At 41.4% G+C, this 23,003-nt stretch overlaps 1 protein-coding gene across 1 annotated transcript; it reads right to left on the reverse strand.

Annotated features, from left to right (window-relative positions):
• Window positions 1–17,617: 17,617 nt before the first annotated feature.
• On the reverse strand, window positions 17,618–18,964 carry LOC145950475 (uncharacterized). Its single transcript, XM_083061565.1, has one exon. It carries the CDS (start codon window positions 18,962–18,964, stop codon window positions 17,618–17,620), a length of 1,347 nt encoding a protein of 448 aa, XP_082917691.1.
• Window positions 18,965–23,003: the final 4,039 nt, after the last annotated feature.

Below are 23,003 nucleotides of genomic sequence, written 5' to 3' on the forward strand. Positions count from 1 at the left end.
AGCGGGCTTGTAGAGCGAGGGAACGCCAAAAAGCTTCCCAGTTTTACGAAATATATAAAAAAAGCACGCTTCAAAGGTTTCTTCTTCAAAATCCTTCCTTTTACTGCTTTCTGTGTGCATATTTAACTGTCATCATGTAGATAGTTAATTTATAATCGCTTATAATAAATAGGGGTAATTTAGTAATTTTATATTGTTATTTTAGAAATAATCTGTCATAGGGAACCCGAAAGGGGCGCTGTGGGGTGCTAACACCTTCCTCACGCGTAACCGACTCCCTTACCCGACTCTGTGTGGCGGGTTGAAGAATGCTTATCCCTTCACCAAGAGTGGCGCATTCTTGAGAGGCTTCTCCACCATCTTAAGGTGGCCGTGAGGTTCCTCCCTCCATTGGAACCTTACACAAGCATTGGAAGGATTCTAGGAGCCAAAGATCTAGGGAGAGACTTGAAGGAAGCTACATCAATCCGGCCTCCTCCAAAGTTCTTCCATAATTTGGTATCAAGAGCTAGGTCTCCAAGTAATCCGAATTCCCTTGCTTCTTTGTTTTCTTTTTGTGTATCTTGCATAATCTTGCTTGAGTCTTGTTCTGTTCTCCTTGTCTTCTTTTCCTTTTCTTTGAGTCTTAGTATGTGCCTTGAGTGATTCTTGTGTCACACTTATAAATCTATAGAATTCACTCACATTGTCTTGTTTTTCTTGATTCATTTTTGCTAATTCTTGTGAATCAATCTTGGTATGTGCTGTAGGTAATCTTTGTATGTCTTTCTCCATGCTTTAGGATTGTCTTTATCTTCTTTTAATTCCCTATAAGTTTCGGTCTAAAAAGAAAATTCAAGAAAGAAACAAGAATGCATGCTTTTCCTTTTTGAATCTACTAGTTTTGTCTTAGTGTCATGTGTAGTTGCTTTGCTTGTCATTAAATCCGTGTAGTCCCTTTTTCTTTTTGAGTCTTGAAATATTAATCTCTGAACTTGAGTTGTGTCATTGCTGGTTGCATGATTAAATCATTCTTAGAGTGCTCACAAATTAATTCCTATGCATGTTATTAGACCTAACATGTTCTAGAGTCATTTTTTGTGAAATTCTTTGCTATTAGTTTCATAGCAATATATGACCAGCAATTCTGTGGTGTGTCTTGTGCTTGCTTTGATTAAAGAAAAATTGAGAAAGAAGTGCATAGAAAACGCCTATTAAGTGTGCTAAAAGAAGTGACAAAAGTGAATAAAAACTAGTCACAAAAGTGCTGAAAATTTTGGTCTAAAAGTGCACTTGTATTTTCTTCTCTTCTTTCTCTCCTTTTCTCCACTTGTTTTGGAAACCTTTTTTATGTAATTGGCCTCTGTCCAGTGCTTAATATTCTGTGTTTAAAGAAAAGAAAAGAAAGAAAAAGAATTCAAAAAAAAAAAAAGAAAAAAAAAAAAAAGAAAGCAAAAGAAAAGAAACTAGAAAAATTCAAGCTGAAAATTTGACAATTTTGTAGCACTTGGCCTAGTGAATTTGTGTGAATTTTTCATGCGGTTTCCTTCTCTGTACAGTGGCTGAAAAGAACTTTTAAATCATCATAGCATTGCACAAAATTTTATTTTGGTTTTTGTAATCAAATCTAGTGCCATTCTTAGGAAATTCTTTTGAGTGCTAGCCTTGAAATTAGCCTTATTTGTTGCTTTGTGTCTTCTTTGGCTCTCTTTGTTTGTCACATCAATTCCCATTAGAGTTTTGCCTATCCTAAATTGTGCTTTTCAGTTTTACTTCTTTGGCTTCTTTCCTCTCTTGTGTTGCTTGCTAAACTTGGTGAAACTATAAGCCTTGTTCAATCTATTACACTTGGAAGGAAGGTATAATTGAGGCATATTGGTTGACCTCAAAGGAGCTTAGCCTTGAAGGAGGATTGAGGTACAAACTGCTGAGTGAAACACCTTTTTGGAGGCTAACTTGTTTGCTCATTTTGCAGCCAAGACTTGCTTGAATTTTCAGGTACATTTTGGTGCAAAGTGGTGGCGGTTTTGAGTGGAGTTTGGTGGCGGCTTTGGTGCCTTTTGGTGGCGGCCTTAGTGGCAATTTTGTGGCTGTTTGTAAGACCTTGAAAAGGATTTGATTCCAGCCAATTTGGGGCACATCCCTGGACTAAAGGCTGTCCCAAACTGTCCAGCTATTTTGGTGGAAGAGTGGCCAAGAAGAACTTTTGTTTTGTATTGCTTATTTGAGTTGTAATTTCATCACTTAGCTTGAATAGTTTTGTGTCAATTTTCTTTGTATTCAACTTGCATTTAGGGGTGGCTGTTTGGACATTAAGTAAGCTCCACCACCTCCTAAATAGTCCTACTTAATTTCTATTAGCCTCGGTTAGTGCTTGTGGAAGGGTCCCCAAAGGCTTTAAGTGCCACCTTGGGCTTCCACTAGGAACCGACTAGACTTAGTTTTAGCTTTCATAACCCGGATTTTTAGGTTGGTGAAAGTGTCCCAAAAAGCCTTAGGTGCTACTTGGACTTTCACCTTAGGATAACCGACTAGTATATGCTTTATTTGCTTTCATTTTAATTGTTTAGCTCCTAGGTTCGTTTAGAAGGCTTCTATTGCCTACTAGGGGTTTCGTGCACACACACACACTACTTTACTTGTCTTGTGTGGAACTTTGTTTTGTAAGAAAAGTACAAAGGGGTTTAGTAATTTCCACTTGAAGAGGCTTGGTTATTAAGTGGCTCCTTAGAGCTCACCTCCCTTGATAGTGCAACTTGTATACTTAGACCTCTAAGTACTTAGTACTACACCAAAAACTACAAGCTTTTGTGAAAACTTTTATCACTCACTTGGCAATTTTCAAAGACTTGTGAAAACCTTTACCTTGCAAAAATGAGTGATCATTCTCATAATAGTAGTGTGCATGGTCATCACTCCCCTAAGAGTCATAAGAGTACTAAGGAAGAACTTAGGGAACTTAAGGAGTACATTAGAAAAAAAGAACTAGAAAATGAAAAAAATAATGAAACAATTAGAGAGTTGTTAAATAAACTTGTTGTGGGTGAGACTAGCAAACCCCACGGCCATGAGGGTCATGGACCTTCTAGGCCCAAAGGCTATCACTCGCACACACATTCACCAACAAGTGAAGGGTTGCATAGTAGTCATCATGATGATGGTTACTACCAAAGACCCCCTAGGCACCATAGGCCTAGGCATGAAACAACTCCTAAAGAACCTAGGTTTGACCTTCCTCCCTTCCATGGCAAGGATAGTGTGGATGACTATTTAGATTGGGAGATGAAGGTTGAACAACTCTTCACTTGCCACAATGTAGGTGAAGACCGAAAGGTTCCCATGGCTACTCTTAGCTTTCAAGGGTATGCCATGTATTGGTGGACTTCCCTAGTTAGAGAAAAACAAATTCATCATGAGCCTCCAATCCAATATTGGAATGAGCTAAGGAGTGCCTTGAGGAGAAGACACATTCCTCCATACTTTGAGAGGGAGTTAATGGACAAGCTCCAAAGACTCCAACAAAGAAATTTGAGTGTTGAGGAATATAGGCAACAAATGGAGTTGCTTATGATGAGAGCGGGAATTAGGGAGGAAGAAAGAACCACCATAGCTAGGTTTCAAAGTGGCTTAAACCTAGAGATTAGGGATAAAGTTGAGCTATTGCCCTATAGAGACCTAAATGAACTAGTTCAACTTTGTGTGAGGGTAGAACAACAATTAAAGAGAAAACCTAGTTTTAGGAAGGAAACTACCCCCTACCCTAAGAAAGACTTCAAGAAGGAGGGTACCCCCTCCTATTCAAAGGATAAGTCACTAAAAGAGAAACCTAAGGAAAGACCTTCCCATGATACTAGGACTAGCTCCATAAAATGTTTTAAGTGCTTAGGAAGGGGACACATAGCTTCCCAATGCCCTACAAAAAAGACCATGATCATTAGGGGCAATGAGATCCTAAGTGAGGAGAGCACTTCATCTTCTTCATCCTCCTCAAGTGAAGAAGACGAAAGCCATAGTTCTAGTGAGGAAGCACCATGTGAGGGTGATCTATTAATTGCCCATAGATTGTTAACTAACCAACTTAAGGAACAAGACCAATCACAACGAGAGAATCTCTTTCATTCAAGGTGTAAGATTTTCAAGAAAACGTGTTCTCTCATTGTGGATAGTGGCTCTTGTAACAATTTTGTAAGCCAAAGGTTAGTTGATAAGCTTAACTTGACTACTATAGCCCATCTTAAATCTTACAAACTCCAGTGGCTTAATGAGGATGGACCTATAGAAGTCAAAGATCAAGTAAATGTGCCCTTTTCCATTGGGAAGTACAAAGATGAAATTTTATGTGATATCATTCCCATGGATGCAAGTCATATTTTACTTGGTAGACCGTGGCAACATGATAGACAAGCCATCCATGATGGTTGATGTGTGGAAAACCGCAAGTGTACGGTTGTCGTCAAGTAATAAATATCGAATCACAGGGACTACGTGTTTGACCTAGAATTACTAGTATTTTAATTTGAATTTTAAAACAGATGGAATTTCTGTTTTGATATGATAAGATCAGATTTCATGGTAAAAGAGATAGTAATGCAATTAATGAATAAGATAAAACTTTAAGATAAGATAAGGAGATTTCCGGGAATCTAGGGTTCGCACAAAGAGTTCCAACATTATTGAATTATTATTTTCATTAATTAATTCTATTCCATCTTGAAGGTAGTCTTAACCTAATTTAATCCTTGCACCTTCTCAGGCTACGAGGACGTGTTTAATTAAAATTAATCCCTACTCTCGTGGTAATTACGTTCAATTAAACCCGTTAAGATCTTTGTTAATCTATTGCTCCTCGAAAGCTTAAATCTACTCTCGTGATTTAACACTCAAGTCTATTCCTTTAGGTTCCGATAATTAGGTTCTCCTCTCAGTTCATCCCTAATTATCTATGATTATGAAAATTAAGATTAATTGTTTATCATAATTATAATCAAGTTCTCCTCTCAGTTCATCCTTAATTAATGTTATTATGAAAACAATAATATTAAAGTTCATATATAAAATATAAAAGAACAGATCAAGAATTGGAATAAAATTAAGAAACTGAATAATGCATTAATAAAGAGGTTCTCAGAGGCTAAGCCCTGATCCCAGAAAAAGGGAAACTACTCACAGGAGTTCATAGTAGTTCTCCAAGAAGAAAAGAATAAAAGAAAAGCAAACCTTAGAGTCGATGGCACAGGCGCCCAACCTTCTCCAAGTGTCAAAAACTAAAAACTCTCTCCCAAAAGAATCCCGTTCTAGGCTAACCTAATCTAATTTATAACCTAAAAGGGTAAAAAGGTAAAACTACCAAGATAAAAATTACAAAGATAAAATAAAATAAAACATAAAACTTAAAAAGCTGGGACGCGAAGTGAATCACGGCCGTGACTGAGAATCACGACCGTGATCTTCTCTGGAGCACATCTATGAAGGGTCAGTGGCGTTCACGGGTGTGATTGGGAATCACGGCCGTGATTTTCTCTGGTGAATCACGGGCGTGATTTAGAATCACGGCCGTGATTTTCCCTGTAGCTCAGCATTTCCTCTTTAATTCTTAAATCTTGATCCTGCTCAGAGAAAACACAACACATACCAAGAAAAGCATAAAATAGGAAAATGATATAAAAATTTATTAAAAACATGAAAGATATGCATGATTATGCTATGAATTCTTGTGAATTAAAGTGCTAAAATATGAGTAAAATACACAACATCAATGGTGTCACCAATAAGATCCGCCTAGTCCATCTAGGTAAAAAGCATACCTTGATCCCTCTTACACCTTCCCAAGTGTTAGAAGATCAAGTGGCCATGAAAAAGAAAATTGAGGAAGAAAAAAAAGAGAAAAAAAAAAAAAAAAAAAACCTCTTAAGTTGTGAAGAAGAGGAAGAGAAGGTTATAGAGTTGGAAGGAAGTGTCCCTTCCAAGGTAGTTGTTCCTAGGAGTCAATTTTCTATAAATCATTCCATTAAACAATGTCTCCTAGTTGATCAACCTCTTTTCCTTCTCTATGCTAAAGAGACACTTGCTGCCACAAATTTTGGATTTGAGTCTCTACCAAAGGGGGTTCAAAACCTTTTAAAGGAATTTGATGACCTATTTCCCAAAGAAGTTCCAAGTGGGCTTCCTCCTTTAAGGGGAATAGAACATCAAATTGATTTGGTTCCCGGGGCAAGCCTACCCAATAGGCCCGCCTATAGGACCAACCCCCAAGAAACAAAAGAAATAGAGACCCAAGTTGAAGATTTGATGAAGAAGGGATGGGTTCAAAAGAGCTTAAGCCCTTGTGCTGTGCCGGTTCTTTTAGTTCCAAAGAAAGATGGGACTTGGAGAATGTGCACGGATTGTAGATCTATAAATAATATAACTATTAAGTATAGGCATCCAATCCCTAGGTTAGATGACATGCTAGATGAGTTGCATGGAGCACTCATATTTTCTAAAATTGATCTTAAGAGTGGTTATCATCAAATAAGGATCAAGGAAGGAGATGAATGGAAAACCGCTTTTAAAACCAAGTTTGGATTATATGAATGGTTAGTCATGCCTTTTGGTTTGACCAATGCTCCTAGCACCTTTATGAGGTTAATGAACCATATCTTAAGGGATTGTATAGGTAGATTTGTAGTTGCTTATTTTGATGATATCCTAATCTATAGTAAAAGCCTTAAAGAACACCTAGGACACCTTAGAAATGTCTTGCTTCTTCTTAGGGGAAACCATCTCTATGCTAACTTAGAAAAATGCACATTTTGCCAAGAAAGTGTGAATTTCTTAGGGTTTATAGTTAGCAAGGAGGGGGTTAAGGTGGACCCCGAGAAGGTTAGAGCCATCCAAGAGTGGCCTACCCCTAAGAATGTGGGAGACATTAGGAGCTTCCATGGGTTAGCAAGCTTCTATAGGAGGTTTGTTAAAGACTTCTCCACCATAGCATCTCCTCTTAATGAGTTGGTCAAGAAGGATGTGCCTTTTGTATGGGGGGAGAAGCAAGAGAAGGCTTTTCATAACTTAAAAGACCAACTTACACATGCACCTATTCTAGCTCTTCCAAACTTTTCTCAAACTTTTGAGCTAGAATGTGATGCAAGTGGTTTAGGGATAGGTGCGGTCCTACTTCAAGGTGGTCACCCCATTGCTTATTTTAGTGAAAAACTTAGAGGTCCCACCTTGAATTATCCCACCTATGATAAAGAGCTCTATGCTCTTATAAGAGCCCTCAAAACTTGGGAGCATTACTTAGTGACTAAAGACTTCATCATTCATACCGATCATGAGTCACTAAAGTATTTGAGAGGGCAAGGTAAGTTAAACAAGAGACATGCTAAGTGGGTAGAATATTTAGAGAAATTTCCATATGTGATCAAGTACAAGAAGGGAAAAAGTAATGTGGTGGCCGATGCCCTTTCTAGAAGATACACATTACTTGCTACCTTGAGTTCCCAAATTCTTGGATTTGACAACATTAGGGAATTGTATGAAAATGATCTAGATTTTCAGTCCACTTACAAGCAATGTCTTAAAAGGGACTTTGATGGATTCTACATCAATGATGGGTACTTGTATAAAATGGGAAAGATTTGCATACCCAAAGGATCTATTCGAAAGCTCTTAGTAAAGGAAAGTCATGAAGGAGGTCTCATGGGCCATTTTGGAGTCGATAAAACTCTAAGTTTTGTAAAAGAAAAATTTTATTGGCCACACATGAGAATAGACGTCCAAAGGCATTGCTCAAAATGCATAGCTTGTTTACAAGCTAAATCAAAAGTTATGCCTCATGGACTCTATACACCTCTACCTATAGCTAGCACCCCTTGGGAAGACATTAGCATGGATTTTGTACTTGGTCTCCCAAGAACCCAAAGGGGTCATGATTCTATCTTTGTGGTAGTGGACCGATTTTCAAAGATGGCTCACTTTATTCCATGCCACAAGGTAGATGATGCTAGCCATATCTCAAGGCTATTCTTTAAAGAAGTTGTGAGATTACATGGAATCCCTAAAACAATAGTCTCGGATAGGGATGTTAAGTTCCTTAGTCACTTTTGGAAAACACTTTGGGAAAGACTAGGAACTCAACTTCTATTTTCTACTACTTGTCACCCACAAACCGATGGGCAAACTGAAGTAGTAAATAGATCCTTATCTACTCTATTGAGGGTCATTTTAAAGAACAACAAGAAGTCTTGGGATGAACATCTTCCTCATATAGAGTTTGCATATAATAGGGTAGTCCACAAGACTACCAATCTTTCTCCTTTTGAGGTTGTTTATGGCTTTAACCCTCTCACACCTTTGGATATACTTCCTTTGCCTAGTACTTCTTCTTATGTTCACAAAGAAGGAGTTTCTAAGGCTGATTTTATAAGAAAACTCCATGAGAAGGTTAAAGACCACATAGAAAAACAAACTCAAAAATATATGAAATACAACAACAAAGGGAGAAAGCAAATTATTTTTGAGGAAGGAGACTTAGTTTGGCTTCATTTGCGAAAGGAAAGATTTCCTACTCAAAGGAAGTCTAAACTAAGTCCGAGAGGAGATGGTCCATTCAAAGTACTCCAAAGAATAAATGAAAATGCCTACAAAATAGATTTACCTTCTGATTATGGTGTTAGTAATACTTTTAATGTTTGTGATCTTATGCCTTTTTCAGGGGATGCTAACATGGATGATGAAGAGGTAGATCTGAGGACAGATCCTTCCCAAGAAGGAGGGTATGATGGAGGACCATCCAAGAAAGAGGAATACATGAAGGCCATTGGACCTTTGACAAGGTCCATGGTAAGGAAGCTAGAAGAGACATCTAAGGAGGAGGTGCTTCTTAGACCCTTGCTCACCATGAGCATTGTGTACTTTTCTCCTTAGTAGTATCTTGGGTAGTTCCATTGTATATATTGTATATAGTAGACTTTGTATAGGATTGTTTTGCCTTTGTATTTTGGAGGCACCTTTTTCTTTTTAGAAGTAGGCATAGGAGTGGCATTAGTAGACTAAAGTGTGCTCCTAGCATTTTAGCCAAATGTGGTCTTAGGATAAAGGTTTTACATATTGGACTCATTTAACTCCTAATTTTTCATAGATTTGATTTAGCTAGGTTCCATTCACATTGAATGAACCTAACTAAACCAAATGAACCATTTTCAAACCGGGTGGAGTTAAATGAAACCAATCAAAACCGTCCACACCTTTGTGTTCACACCTTGTGTTCACATTGGTGCACACTTGGCCAAATGCTTGGACCTCCTTTCTCTCCTACACTAGGGCGGTTTAGGAAGGCTCAACCATGGTTCCTAGAGAACCATGGTCTAGCCTTTTTCTTGCTCCCTAAGTTGGACGGACCCAACCATGGTTCCTAGTGAACCATGGTCTAGTCTAGCTTAACCCCTAGGTGGCCACGCCTATATAGCCTCAAATTTTCACTTGTATAACACTTTTGGCATTAATGAGAATTGAGTATTCAGCTTAGAGATCCGAATTCTCTCCTCGCCAAAGGTCCTAAACCTCTTTGTGCAAAACCAATCTCTTATCACTTTTCCAAGGACAAGTGTGGCGGGTTGAAGAATGCTTATCCCTTCACCAAGAGTGGCGCATTCTTGAGAGGCTTCTCCACCATCTTAAGGTGGCCGTGAGGTTCCTCCCTCCATTGGAACCTTACACAAGCATTGGAAGGATTCTAGGAGCCAAAGATCTAGGGAGAGACTTGAAGGAAGCTACATCAATCCGGCCTCCTCCAAAGTTCTTCCATCAGGTAGGCTCCGTTTTCCAGGTTTTCTGCAACTCAGAACGGGCCACCCCAAGTGGGTGCGAGCTTCCCATCCGACACATCTTTTCGTGCTTCTCCCAGTAGTCGCCATACCAGGTCGCCTGTTCGGAAAGAGCGGGGTCTCACCCGGGAATTGTATCTTCGGGAAGCTCGGAGTTTGCAGGCCTCTTCATGAATTTGGGCTTCGTCTCTGAGCTCGTCCAACAAGTCGAGGTCGGTTGCCAGTGCTTGGGCGTTTTGCTCACTGTTGAAGACTTGGCGTCGGTGGGACGTTTGTCCGACTTCGACTGGGATCATTGCGTCGGCCCCGTAAGTGAGCCTGTAAGGTGTTTCTTGCGTGGTTGACTGGGGGGTGCAATGATATGCCCAAAGGATGCTGGGAAGCATGTCGGGCCACTGCCCTTTTGCGTTTCCCAGCCATTTTTTGAGTTCTCGGAGGATGACCTTGTTGGCTGCTTCGGCCTGGCCGTTGGTTTGGGGGTGTTCCACCGAGGCCGGGAAGTGCTTGATTTCGAGCTCTCGGAGGAAGTCCTCGAATTCTTCTGCAATGAACTGTCGCCCATTGTCGGTGACGATGGTGTGGGGAATCCCGAATCTGCAAACAATGTTTTTCCATGTGAATTTCTGCACGTTCTCAGTGGTGATTTTGGCGAGTGGGCATGCCTCAATCCACTTGGTGAAATAGTCGATTGCCACCAGGAGGAATTTTAGTTGACCCTTCGCGGGGGGGAAAGGCCTGAGGATGTCCATTCCCCATTGGGAGAAAGGCCATGCTGATATCATGTGGTGAAGGGCCTCGGGGGGTTGTCGGTGCGCGTTGCCAAATTGTTGGCACTCCTTGCACTTCTGGATGTAGTTTTGGTAGTCCGACTTCAGAGTGAGCCAGTAGTATCCAGCTCGGAGTACCCTGGCTGCCATTGAGCGTGCTCCGGAGTGCATTCCACATATCCCCTGATGGATTTCCTTGACGACGTAGGCTTCTTGAGACGTGGTCAGGCATTTGAGCAGTGGAGTGGAAATCCCACGTTTGAATAATTCGTCATCGATGATGATGAATTTGGCTGATCTCATTCTCACCTTTCGTGCTTCGTCTTTGTCTTTGGGCAGGGTGCCCTCTTTCAGGTAGTTCCAGATATCTGCCATCCATCCCAGTTCTTCACTGTCGTTGACGTTGACGATTTTGTCATCCAGGCTAGGTGAGTGCAGGGTTTCCTGGATGATGGTTCGGTGTTGACCGGGCCTTTTGGTGCTGGCGAGTTTTGATAGGAGGTCTACTCTGGCGTTTTGTTCTCGCGGTACATGTTTTATTGAGAATTCGTCGAAAGACGAGATCTGTTGGGATGCGGTGTGGAAGTACCGCTGTAGAAGGGTGTCTTTTGCCTAGTATGTCCCACTGAGCTGTTCCACCATGAGTTTCGAGTCGCTGTTGCAGTTCACCCTTCGAGCTCCGAGATCGTTAACCTTAGTCCGGCGAGGAGCGCCTCGTACTCTGCCTAGTTATTGGTTACTTTGAAGCCGAACTTGAGGGATTGCTCCAGGGTGACTTGGTTTGGCCCTTCCAGAATGATGCCTGCACCCCCACCTTTGGAGTTGGAGGACCCGTCAACATGTAGGGTCCATGCCTGGGATTCCTCAGTAGTAGTTGGCGTGAGCTCGGCTACGAAATCGGCTAAGCACTGGGCTTTCAGGGGTCCACGTCTTTCGTACTGGATACCGAACTCGGACAGTTCTATCGACCAGGAAATCATACGTCCGACGAGCTCAGGTTTTCGTAGAATTTGTTTGATAGGGTAGTCAGTTTTGACTACCACCTGGTGGCTCTAGAAGTAGGGTCGGAGTCGCCGGGCTGCGGTGACCAGTGCCAACGCCAGCTTCTCGATCATCTGGTATCTTCTTTCCGCGTCTTGGAGGACTCGGCTGATGAAGTAGATAGGCGTCTGTGTCTTTTGGTGTTCTTGTACGATGACGGCGCTGATGGTGTTTTCTGCCACCGCCAGGTAGAGAAGGAGGTCGGTATTGTGATCCGGCCTCTGTAAGACTGGCGGAGTTGTGAGGAAGTTTTTGAAGCTTTGGAAAGCTTCTTCGCACTGATCTATCCCTAAGGAAGTTTTTTTGGCTTCTTTAGCAGGGTAAAGATTGGCCCTGCTTTCTCCGCAAGTTTGGGGATGAAGCGGGATAGCGAGACTAGCCGTCCGGACAGGCGTTGAACCTCTTTTACCGTTTGTGGGCTTTGCATTTGTATGATGGCTTTGCACTTCTCAGGGTTGGCCTCGATTCCTCTGCTGGTGATCATGAAGCCGAGGAACTTACCCCCTTGGACGCCGAAGACACACTTCTCCGGGTTAAGGCGCATGTTGTGCTTCCTGATCTGGGCGAACACCTCGGCGAGGTCGGAGGCGTGGTCCGTTGCTGAGATGGTTTTAACCACCATTTCATCCACATAAACTTCCATGTTTCGCCCAATTTGGTGGTGGAATACTTTGTCCATCAGCCGCTGGTATGTTGCTCCCGCATTTTTGAGGCCGAAGGGCATCACCCGGTAACAGTAGTTGGCGTGGTCAGTGATGAAGGACGTGTGCACTTCATCAGGCGGGTACATCATTATCTGGTTGTACCCGGAGTAAGCGTCAAGGAAGCTGAGGATGGCATGTCCGGAGGCTCCGTCGACTAACCTGTCGATGCTCGACAAGGGGTATGAGTCCTTGGGGCATGCTTTGTTGAGGTCGGTATAGTCGACGCACATACGCCACTTTCTCGAGTGCTTCTTTACTAGGACCACGTTTGCCAGCCATGTAGTGTACCTGACTTCACGGATGAAGCCAGCGTTGAGCAACTTCTGCATTTCGACGATGACGGCTTCCCTTCTTTCGCCGCCGACCTTCCTCTTTCTCTGAGCGACTGGTTTTGCCTCCTTATGTATTGCTAATCTGTGGCAGATGAAGTCGGTGTCTATGCCGGGCATGTCAGCGCTAGACCAGGCGAAGAGGTCGGCATTCTTGAGGATCTCCGCTTGGAGTTGCTATCGTAGTTCGGGGGTTAATTGCCGGCTGATCTTTGTGGTTTGTCCGGGGAGTTTCCCGATTTGAAGGTCGTCGAGCTCATCGACGGGGCTGGGTCGTTCGTCATGAGCGTCGGATCTCGGGTCGAGATCGGTGATTTCTTCGTGGTCGGTGTGAACCAGAGCGGTAAGGTTGTTCTTGCGTTGTTCGCTCGGTGAGACGGTTTCCAGGCTTTCTGCGTAGCATTGTCGCGCTACCTGTTGATTTGCTCTGATGGAGATGATCTTCCCATCGTGCCCTGGAAATTTCATGGTGAGGTGCGGGGTGGACACCACCGCCCCGAGCTGATTTAAGGTTGGTCTGCCGATGATGACGTTATAGGAGGTGTCGGCTTCCACGAGTAGGTATCGTACCAGGACCTGTCTGGAAACCGAGGGTGCTCCGAAAGTCGTCAGTAGGTCTACATATCCCCGAGTGTGAATGCTTTTCCCTGCAAAACTGACTAGAGGTTCGGTATGAGGTTGTATGAGAGAGTGGGGGATGTCTAACCTGAGGAATGTTGGCCAGTATAGGATGTCGGCCGAGCTTCCTTGGTCGACCAAGGTCTTGCGAACTTCCCAATTGGCCAATGCCACAGCTATGACCATGGGATCGTCCTGATTTCGGCTGACCCCGACATAGTCGTCGTCGGTGAAAGTTATCACTGGCGAGTTCCGGCGTAAAGCGCAGGTGGCGGAGTGTACGCGGTTGACCTTGCGCAGGTGTTTTTTTCGGGACAAGCTGCTGGCGCCGCCTCCTGCGAAGCCTCTTGCGATTGTACCGACTAATCGGTTTAGGGGAGTTGACCCCGCTTCCTGGCCTGCCTCATCTCGCGCGGTCCCGCTGGGGTCGAGTTGAGGGTCAGAGGGGCGATCAGGGTGTCGCCATCGAGTTTGAATGCGAGCTTTTGTGTCTTCTGCGTTCGAGGTTTGTAGGTCGACTTTGTTGGTCGGGCTTCTTAAGGCTATATTGTCGCCGTTCATGGTGATTGAGTGCTCGTCTGGTACGGTTGCTGGTAGGAACCGTACAGGTGGCCGATAAGAGCTGTCTTGATCAGCCCCACGGTGGGCGCCAAATGTTCTTACCGAAATTTGACCGTAGGGGTGATCCGTCCAGTAAGATCGGTGAGCCTCCTTTGCTTGATGTATTGGTGCTCCAAGATGGGGGAGGTACCTGCAAAAGAGACTCCGATGCCAAAGTTAGTGTTTGCATGAATAATAGTCTCATATATATAATGCATGTACCTTGGAGTGGTTTAGGTTTGCTTTGGGCCTTGGGCCTGAGATGAGATATGTTATGGTGTAATATGGTTAAATGGGGGAGCCCGCCTGGGGCGGGATCCCAGGGTTTTAGTGTCGATTTACCTAGATACTGGGCTGACGTCATCCAGCTGTCTGTCTGAGGTCGCCCCTTGTTGATAATCCGAGCTTGGAGCCCGGATGCGAAGTACGGATAGTACAAATAATAATAATAATAATTATTATTATTATTATTATTATTATAATTATATGTTTAATTCTAAATAATATATTTCAAGTGTTTTGGTGGAGATTTAAAAAGAAAAAACTACGGGAGAAATCACAAAATATTTATATTTTTTTACATAAATTTTCAAAGAAATATGTTTTAAATTAATAATATTATTATATATAAACCGTAATTTATATGTATGTTAATGATATTATAACTTTGATATTACAAAATCAATAATTGATTACGTATTTTTGTATTGCTCTATTTTACATTTTATAATTGATGGATTTTTGGGTAAATTGGTTAAAAATGAAAATTAAATATTAAAAATATATTTGTTTTGTTTTAATTATTAAAATATTAAAAAATATAAATATTAACAATTTAATACCTTTTTATTATCTGTAGTAAATATTTTTGTATATCTATAAAATATGTAATTTTGAATTTTAAATTTGTTATTTGAGTTTCCATATTTTCTTTTATATATTTGTTTGCTTTAATTATTAACAAAAAATAGTTATAAATTATTATTAATAATATTTATTTATAATTATTAGTGGTATCATAGCTTTGATATAAAAAACTGATAATTATTAAAATATTAAAAATATATAGATATTAACAACCTTTTCATTATCCGTACTAAATATTGTTTTATTTCCATAAAATATGTAACTTTAAAATTTGAATTTGTTATTTGAGTTTCCATATTTTTGTGCTTGGAGGAAGGTTCGAGCTGTTCTTGCCAACTACACGATCAGGTAAAGAATAGTTCAAAATGCGCTTTGAATTGTCCTCACGAGCTGTTGGTGAATTTTTTTTTTGAACAGCAAAAAATTATATATCGATGAGGTATAAGAAATACCTTTAAGTCTTTTACATAAATAACATAATATAGATCCTCTGATTCATTGTTAGCCATAATATACTGTGTGAAAGAAACATATTAATGGCTAAACATGTACTCAACTCTAGAATGTTGCACTCCCTACTTTACCCAACATCCTCACCTACTCGACTCAGCGTAAATAAAATGTGTCACCTATCTCCTTCAGGATGGAGAATAACAAAAGCACAGATCAATGGACTGCCTTGTGGTGTCTAATATAGAATGCATGCCCCTGGGTTATTTACCCACTGTTGAAAGCTATAGTGAAATGACTTCTCCATCCTTAGCCAAGCCCAAGCAAATGACTGTATCTTTGTAGAGTTTGTATATTGAATGTTTCCCGTTGGAATCTGCATTTGTTTCTTTGCTTCCAAATGTTCCAAGCTATTGCACTCCACACTACTTGCCATCTTTTCCTTTCTGTACTAGATTGCATTGTATAAGGTCCTTGGAGGAAATGTTGAACCGGATCTTGTGGGAGGACAGTTGCACTTGCCACCCACCCATACCATTCTTTCCATATTATATCTATTGTTGGGCATGTAAATAGGATGTGAGTAATTGTTTCCTCCGCATTCCTGCAAAATACACACATGCTGCTCTCTTCCTCCAACATTATATTTCTTCTCCTAAGGTTGTCCACCGTAGCTAAAGCATTGTGGTGTATCCTCCAACAAAAAATTATAGCTTTTGGTGGAATGTTGATGTTCCACACAGCATTAAGGAATAGGCTATCCCCTGGTATACTCTATGTAGACTTTATAGTTCTGTATGCTAAACTGACAGAGTACATGCCATTTGATTCATGTACCCATTTCCAGGCAGGTACTACTTCCTTCTGAGGAACTGTCATCTGTAACAGTTGTTGTAGTTCCTCCCAATTTTGCATTTCCCTTCCAAACCAGTCTCTCCTCCATAGTAAATCCCATTTCCAACCATTGTCCACCCATGCTCCCATTGATGCTATTGTGTTATTTTGTTGGATCGAGTTCAGGAATAATCTAGGAAACTTGTAAATTAAGGATTGGTTTCCAACCCAAGGATCAATCCAAAACCTTGTGTGTTCTCCTTGACCAATGATCCATTCTATTCCTTGGTCAAACCAGTTGTTTTGTTGTTCACCCCCAAATACCTTAGAGAGATCCTTCCACCATATAGACGATGCGGGGTTGGGTTTCCCGTCTTGCAGATTTCTCCATCCATCATATCTGGAATTTAAAAATCCTACTCCATAATGATAGGGGTTGATGGAATAACCCTCATCGCCACTTACCTAGTAGTGCATCATTGAACATTTCAATGTCCTTCACTCCCAGCCCTCCCTGTTTCTTTGATTGGCATATTTTCCTCCAACTCACCCAAGATATTTTACGGTTACCTTCCTTTTCTCCCCATAAGAAATTCCTTTGGAGTGTGACAATCTCTCTTACTACCTTTTTGGGAATCTTGAAAAAAGAAAGATAGTATAATGGTAGATTTGTTAGGATAGAATTTATAAGGCAAACTCTTCCCGCCATTGACAAAATTTTGCTCTTCCAGCCATATAATTTTTTGTTGAATTTGAGCAGCACAGGTTTCCATGTATCATCCTTTCTTGGGTTTGATCCAATTGGTAAGCCCAAATACAAAAATGGCAGGTGCGTTATCCTACAATTCAGCATGGTCGCGAACCTCTCAACTTCCACTGGTTGTGCGTGAACAGCCCCGAACAAGCTCTTGTTGAAATTCACTTTTAGTCCAGAAGCAAGTTCAAACCATCTTAGAATACCTTTTATAGTGATGATGTTAGTCTTTGTTGCTTCACCTAAGAATAGTGTGTCATCTGCAAATTGAAGCATATTAACCTTCACCTTGGCGTAATCCTCTTTGTGTGGTAAATTCCTCCGTCGGGCTCCCGTTGACAAGAACGGATACTTTGGCCGATACAAGACACTCCATAATCCATTGTCTCTATTTACAGTTAAACCCGAGTCTTTGTAGCATGTAAAGAAGAAATACCCATTTAACAGTGTCATAAGCCTTTTCGAAGTCGACCTTGAAGAAAATGCAGCTCTTCTTTTCCTTTTTAGCCTCATCAATCACCTCACTAGCTACCAATATACTTTGTAATAGGTTTCTGCCCCCCAAGAGTGCAGATTGAGCGTTGTCTATGACATCCGGCAAGACCTTTTTGAGCCTTCTTGCCAAGATTTTCGCAATGATCTTATACATGCATCCTACGAGGGAGATAGGCCGGAATTGTCCTAATTCTTGTGGATCAGCCACCTCAGGGATTAATGCAATGAATGAGGAATTAGTCCCACTAGGTAACTTCCCATTGGTGTGGAATTCCTCCACAAATCTCATGATATCCGTTTTCATAATGGCCCACAATCGCTTGATGAAAGTAAAATTGAACCCGTCGGGACCTGGACTTTTGGAACCTTCACACTCTCAAATCACTTCTTTAACCTCAGACTCCTGGAACGGTGTATTTAGTGATTCATCCTGTTGAGAGGTTATCATCTGGAAGGTCACTCCATCAAGTTTTGATCTTTGCCATTCCATCTCTGAGAACTTTTCATTAAAGAATCTATTGACCTCACATTTTACTTGAATCGGATCTTGTACCCACTCCTCAGCCACCCTTATGCTGCTCAAGCTATTTTTCCTTCTTTTCCAATTTATCACTTTATGGAAGTATTTTGTGCTCCTGTCACCCTCTTGAAGCCATGTGATTCTAGATTTTTGCCTTGCTATCAACTCACTCATTTTTGCCAATTCCCAAAATTGATGCTGTAATTTTTTCCTTGTTGTTTGTTCCTCTTCATCTAGGCCCATCAATTCCTCCTTCTTGTCTAAGTCATTCATATTTTGTTCTATTAGGCTGATTTGATTGTGGGCATTACCAAAGGTATCCTTATTCCATTCCTTTAGTTTAGCTTTCAGTCTCTTCAACTTTTCTTTCAGCACAAAGGCCCCCCAACCCTCCACCGTTGATTCTGCCCATATTTCCTCTATCATGCCGATAAAGTTTATGTCCTCAAACCAGCAATCTAGTGATCTAAAAGGCTTAGGTCCCCAATCAATGATTGAATTTTTCAGAATAATCGGGAAGTGATCCGAAATATTTCTATCTCTGATATATTGTGTGTTGCCTGGCCATTTGGATAACCAATCTGATGATATGAGGAATCTATCAAGTTTGCTGCAAGCTGTCCCGTTGGGTCTAAACCATGTAAAGGCTCTCCCCACAGATGGTATGTCTAGTAGCTCCATGTCTGCAATAAATTCATTAAAATGTTCCATTTCTCCTGTTGTCATATCAATCCTCCTCTCTCCCTTCCTTTCACTTTGGTTTCTAACATTGTTGAAATCGCCAACCACGCACCAAATTGGCACCGATGATGACTCCCTTTTTTCTTTTAAGTCAGCCCACAACCTTTTTTTTTCCAATAGAGTACATGGAGAATACACGTTGGTGATTACCATTGGTGTGTGCCCTTCCTTCCATACTCCTTCCACACCTAGAAAGCCCTCCCCTGAAAACTTACTTTGAATCTCAAATACCTGCGGATTCCACAGACAGATTAATCCTCCAGCCGTCCCTTGTGCAGGTGAATATGTGTGTGCTACCTCTGTTTCACTCCATAGTAACTGACACTGTATTTCAGTTATACTTTTCAGCTTTGATTCTTGAATGCACATAAATTGTATTCCTTCCTTAATGACAAGGATCCTTATTATTCTCCACTTGAAGCCCTGCCCCAATCCCCTTACATTATATGATGCTATTATCATTGATTCACCCCAGACGTCCCTGTTTGGCCTCTTGTCCCTTCTTGATCCCTATCTTCCATTTCTAACAGTTTCTGTATGATCTCCATTTTGTTCCCTTCACAAGTTACTCCCAATGTCATTCCCAGATCCCAAAGTTCTCGCACCTCCACTTTGTTATTCCGTAGCCAGAACATGTTATTTCAATTTCGGATACCTCCATCAGATAATGAGTTGCTCGGTGCGTGTGTAGTGCTCAAAACTTCCTTCCCCGTTTGTGGTTTTTGTACTGATTGCTCCATTTGTTGAACGCCACCTTCCTTTCTTATGATGTCGTTGACCGAATGGATTTTGGGTTTGGCATTGTTACTTATCCGTTGTTGCATAGGTGTTGTCAATGCCTCTCTTTGCTGGACGGTCAGTTCTTTCCCTACGCATTCTTTTAACTCATTTTTCAAAGTAGATATGGGATTCTTCATCTGAACTCCTTTAGTGATTATAGGAGTGTAATCAAACAACTCTAGCCCAACTTGCACTGTTGGAGTGTGATTTGGGTCTACAATTGAGTCCGTAGTGTCTTCCTCCAAATGTCCATGATTTTTGGCCTTTGTTGTAATGACTTGATGATCCAGCCCATTCAAAAAATCTTCTTTGTTTAGTAGTGGAACACCTCTTTCTGTTGGGCCTGTAGGCCCACTTTCAGAACCCCCGTCTATTATCTCGTTTGTGATGTCCCTGTGTATTGCTTTATCGCTTGTCCCACTTTTTGAATTTTGCATGTCATTGTCACCTTTCTGACCTGCTGAATCTGTTCTCCTTGCACTCGTTCCTGCTTCATCAGTCGTTTCCTTTCTATTTCCATGTAGCGATTCAGCTATCCACGCCCCTAGTATTGGTCTTTTACCTTTCTTGTGATTAGTTGCTTCATTTATCCCAATAATCTGATCAATTGGTGTACCAACATAGGTACTTTCATCTGCAGCGCCGTCTGACAAGTTGCTGCCCAAATTTTTTATGGCATTGGACTGCGTTTTACCCTTTGGTACACAGCGTGGTTCATCGGTCTCCAGATCTCGCCAGATTCGATCTTCTTGAGGTGGTTGTCTTAGAATAGTGGATTAAGCCTAACTCAACCCTACAAAACCGGCTTGTATGGTGAGGGTTGCTTTCCACTTATATACTATTTAATTGCCTAATCTCTAGTCGATGTGGGACTTGGGTTTTTCCCAATACACCCCCCTCAATGATCTAGGATTGGCGGGACTTGAAATGTCCTCATGCCCATGGTGCATGTATCAATGAATAGTAGATGGCCCTTTTTTAATGACAGGACTTGAATACACCCCTGATGCCCATGATGCATGTATCAATGAATGGTAGGTAGCCCATTTTTAAGAATCTAGGATAGATCTGATACCATCTTAGAATAGTGGATTAAGCCTAACTCAACCCTATAAAACCGGCTTGTATGGTGAGGGTTGTTTTCCACTTATATACTATTTAATTGCCTAATCTCTAGTCGATGTGGGACTTGAGTTTTTCCCAATAGGTTGTTGAACCGATTCTTCATTGAGTTCATTTTGTGATAGACCGTCGTATTCAGAGCATTCTGAGCAAGATGAGTGTATATCCATTCCAGCGATGCTTTCCGACGATGATAGGGTCCCCCATGACGACTTATCTTTCCATTTTTAGCAGTTGCACCGACATGTTTCCTTCTCCGTGTCTTCGATTATCCTGATCCTGCATACCTGTTCGTTAATTTTGACCTCATGGCACCAGTGAATCTTTTCCGTTAACGGTGTGTTGATAAGTACCCTCGCCTCATGCAACCTGTTAAAGTTCCTTGTGTCATCGTCCAAAGTCACCAACGTTCCCAATTCCGCTACTAATTTTGCAAAACACTGTGTTTGCTAGAGTTGGATAGGCACTCCATAGCATTTCACCCATACTAGTGTGTTGCCCGATCGGAGATTGGGCTCCCACCTTTGTATCGTGTGGAATGTTGTTGATAGTATATCTTCCTCATCCTCCGATCTCTGTTTTATTTGATTTTCACTCAGTCCTGTTATGAGGACCATGTCGTCTCAGAGATATCTCAATCTTACCTCATCCTTTTCATTTAGCAGGCTTGCCACTTTTAGCTTGTCATACAGTGTGAGATCCTTCAAGAATCCGACCCAACTGTTTTCCAACCATTCTTTATTCACCTCTGGTGTGTTGAAGCTCCTCCCCTGCCATGTTATCTGATGTTGTTTATTCTTCTATCTCCACTGCCACACACAAGACTTTCCTGTTTCTCCCCCAGTCACTACTTGGGCGTAAGTACGTCGTTTTGTTGGTGTCGTTTTGTTGGTGAATTTGAATATTGAATTTGTTTGAGTTTATATATATAGAGAGCATATCAAGTGAGAGGGAATTTATTATGAGAGATGAGAGGGTTAAAATATAACCCTTAGATTAATCAAGTGAGAGAAAATTTTGGGTTTAATCAAGTGAGAGAAAATTAATCTAAAAGTTATATTTTAACCCTCTCATCTCTCATAATAAATTCCCTACGCATTCTTTTAACTCATTTTTCAAAGTAGATATGGGATTCTTCATCTGAACTCCTTTAGTGATTATAGGAGTGTAATCAAACAACTCTAGCCCAACTTGCACTGTTGGAGTGTGATTTGGGTCTACAATTGAGTCCGTAGTGTCTTCCTCCAAATGTCCATGATTTTTGGCCTTTGTTGTAATGACTTGATGATCCAGCCCATTCAAAAAATCTTCTTTGTTTAGTAGTGGAACACCTCTTTCTGTTGGGCCTGTAGGCCCACTTTCAGAACCCCCGTCTATTATCTCGTTTGTGATGTCCCTGTGTATTGCTTTATCGCTTGTCCCACTTTTTGAATTTTGCATGTCATTGTCACCTTTCTGACCTGCTGAATCTGTTCTCCTTGCACTCGTTCCTGCTTCATCAGTCGTTTCCTTTCTATTTCCATGTAGCGATTCAGCTATCCACGCCCCTAGTATTGGTCTTTTACCTTTCTTGTGATTAGTTGCTTCATTTATCCCAATAATCTGATCAATTGGTGTACCAACATAGGTACTTTCATCTGCAGCGCCGTCTGACAAGTTGCTGCCCAAATTTTTTATGGCATTGGACTGCGTTTTACCCTTTGGTACACAGCGTGGTTCATCGGTCTCCAGATCTCGCCAGATTCGATCTTCTTGAGGTGGTTGTCTTAGAATAGTGGATTAAGCCTAACTCAACCCTACAAAACCGGCTTGTATGGTGAGGGTTGCTTTCCACTTATATACTATTTAATTGCCTAATCTCTAGTCGATGTGGGACTTGGGTTTTTCCCAATACACCCCCCTCAATGATCTAGGATTGGCGGGACTTGAAATGTCCTCATGCCCATGGTGCATGTATCAATGAATAGTAGATGGCCCTTTTTTAATGACAGGACTTGAATACACCCCTGATGCCCATGATGCATGTATCAATGAATGGTAGGTAGCCCATTTTTAAGAATCTAGGATAGATCTGATACCATCTTAGAATAGTGGATTAAGCCTAACTCAACCCTATAAAACCGGCTTGTATGGTGAGGGTTGTTTTCCACTTATATACTATTTAATTGCCTAATCTCTAGTCGATGTGGGACTTGAGTTTTTCCCAATAGGTTGTTGAACCGATTCTTCATTGAGTTCATTTTGTGATAGACCGTCGTATTCAGAGCATTCTGAGCAAGATGAGTGTATATCCATTCCAGCGATGCTTTCCGACGATGATAGGGTCCCCCATGACGACTTATCTTTCCATTTTTAGCAGTTGCACCGACATGTTTCCTTCTCCGTGTCTTCGATTATCCTGATCCTGCATACCTGTTCGTTAATTTTGACCTCATGGCACCAGTGAATCTTTTCCGTTAACGGTGTGTTGATAAGTACCCTCGCCTCATGCAACCTGTTAAAGTTCCTTGTGTCATCGTCCAAAGTCACCAACGTTCCCAATTCCGCTACTAATTTTGCAAAACACTGTGTTTGCTAGAGTTGGATAGGCACTCCATAG

Source organism: Cajanus cajan, chromosome 8 (genome assembly GCF_000230855.2).
Source record: "Cajanus cajan strain Asha chromosome 8, NIPB_CcT2T_4, whole genome shotgun sequence".
NCBI classification, from domain to species: Eukaryota; Viridiplantae; Streptophyta; class Magnoliopsida; order Fabales; family Fabaceae; genus Cajanus; species Cajanus cajan.

Excerpts from the sequence above, each read along its gene's own strand:
- LOC145950475 (XM_083061565.1), bottom strand. The coding sequence starts at position 18,964 with ATGATAATAGCATCATATAATGTAAGGGGATTGGGGCAGGGCTTCAAG.